This window comes from Olea europaea, unplaced genomic scaffold (genome assembly GCF_002742605.1).
Source record: "Olea europaea var. sylvestris unplaced genomic scaffold, O_europaea_v1 scaffold7484, whole genome shotgun sequence".
NCBI lineage: Eukaryota > Viridiplantae > Streptophyta > Magnoliopsida > Lamiales > Oleaceae > Olea > Olea europaea.
In genome coordinates, this window is record NW_019265892.1 from 28,075 (window position 1) to 30,007 (window position 1,933).

The 1,933-nt window shown below is 32.1% G+C and overlaps 1 protein-coding gene across 1 annotated transcript; it reads left to right on the forward strand.

The window, feature by feature from the left end:
- Positions 1 to 39: 39 nt before the first annotated feature.
- Positions 40 to 1,927, forward strand: LOC111391086 (probable WRKY transcription factor 40). The gene is made up of 3 exons (XM_023016229.1): positions 40 to 100; positions 476 to 775; positions 1,044 to 1,927. The coding sequence occupies exons 1-3, from the start codon at positions 89 to 91 to the stop codon at positions 1,200 to 1,202; spliced, it is 471 nt and encodes a 156-aa protein (XP_022871997.1). The 5' UTR covers positions 40 to 88; the 3' UTR covers positions 1,203 to 1,927.
- The last annotated feature ends 6 nt before the right edge of the window (positions 1,928 to 1,933 follow it).

Consider the following 1,933-nt stretch of genomic DNA (forward strand, 5'->3'; position numbering starts at 1 on the left):
ATATTTACTGATTTTATTTTATTTTTTTGTGTTCTTCTATCAGAATGTGGAGTTTGAAAAGGAATCTGTTGGTGAAAGAAAGTCATCAATGAAAGACAAGGTAAGTACAAGCAAAGTTCAATATTGCCTCTTCCGGCCTTGTGTTGTAATTTAGTTTTCCTTAAATAAATTCATATATAAATTTGTTTCTTCTTCATTTCTTCTACTTTCTCCATCTAGTTCAAGAAGAACGTGCCAAACTAGGACTTAAACTATTTATGCTAAAGAAATTACATAAATATTTTCAGTTTATAAAACCCTTATGATGACATCCGTTTCTACGATACTTTCTAATCGTTATGAAATGTTTGTGGTAACAATATTCAGTCATCATAGAAAGCCTAAAGTGGCGTAAAGCTTTCCGAGTTACTCGTTTTCCTTTTAATGTATCCTTCGACTTCTAAGTTCTTACTGCAAACCTGTAATTTATATGCAGCCTGTTCAATTTTTGATCCAGCAGTTAAATCAGATGAAATCTGAGAATAAGAAGCTAAAAGAATTACAAAATATTGTATATGGAAATTACAATGATTTGATGCAAAAGTACTCCGGAGATGAACTCATGAAAACAAGAAAGAGAAAGGCCCCTTATACTGAAAATTATGACAATTTTGTTGAGAAAAATGGAAACAGTACTTGTAGCTGCTGTGTTGAAGGGTCAAATGGGACACCAAACGAAATTTTTTCGAATGTTTCAAAGGTTTATGTACGCATGGATCCATCTGATATGAGCCCAGTAAGTTGATTCTTGAGTTTGAAAACATACGGTTCAATGAAAATATGTTAAACCATCTTATCTGAAAGCTAACTCTTGAGAACAAAATTAGGTGCATGTTTGATAAAGTTTTATCAATTTCTCAATTGGTCAAACTTCAATTTTAACCACATATTTCATAAAATCTATAATTTTTTATCAACTTTTTAATCACACATAAATCAAAAGCTTTGTCACAAAAGCCCTGGATGGTTTAAGCATAAAAATGTAACGAGATTTTGACTACCAGGTTGTAAAGGATGGATATCACTGGAGAAAGTATGGACAAAAGGTGACTAGAGACAATCCATCTCCTAGAGCCTACTATAAGTGCTCTTTTGCCCCAACTTGCCCAGTCAAGAAGAAGGTGAGTTCATTTCATGGATTTCGAATTCTATCGTGTACTTGATCGTATGAACTAATAAATCGGACGAGACACTAGGCCCCTTTTTGACAACCATTAATTGGGGAAAACAAAGTTTTGAATAGTATTTTTTAGGAGAATGTGTGGTTAAAAAATAGCGAAAATTTTTGAATTTTTGTGCAGAATATTTTATTGTGTGGATGTGTGGTTGAAAATGAGTATGTAGAATAATCGTTATTAAATAGGGGGCTAAAATAGATTTTCTTATTCATTACATTATAGTTGTTTAATCTCATTTAGTGACCATACCATATGCCCATTAATTGCTACGAGAACAGTGAGTGAGTTTCTGTTGTAGTTTAACACATACACGGGACAAACTTATTTATTGAAGCTATGTCAATACGACCATCAAGTGCAGCGAGATTCATTTTTCATCCTATGCTTAACACATGCACATTTTTCAAATTCACAACAAACTTATTTTTTCAAATTGCATCTTCCACGGGGATACCGACTTGTTTGAGGAAATAATTTGATTTCTTGTTGGGTATTGTGTGTTCGTTTTCAAATTATAATTGAACTAAAGCAAATAATAAATCAAAGTAACACTTACTTGAAATACAAACAAAAGTTGATACAAAATTAACTTTTATTATCTTTACTTAACCAAGCAAATGCTAATGAAGACACACTAGTAGAGAGACAACTGAAAAGATATCACATTAGAAAAATGTAGCTTCTGGCTTTGAACCCACCTTAGTGAAATACTATCA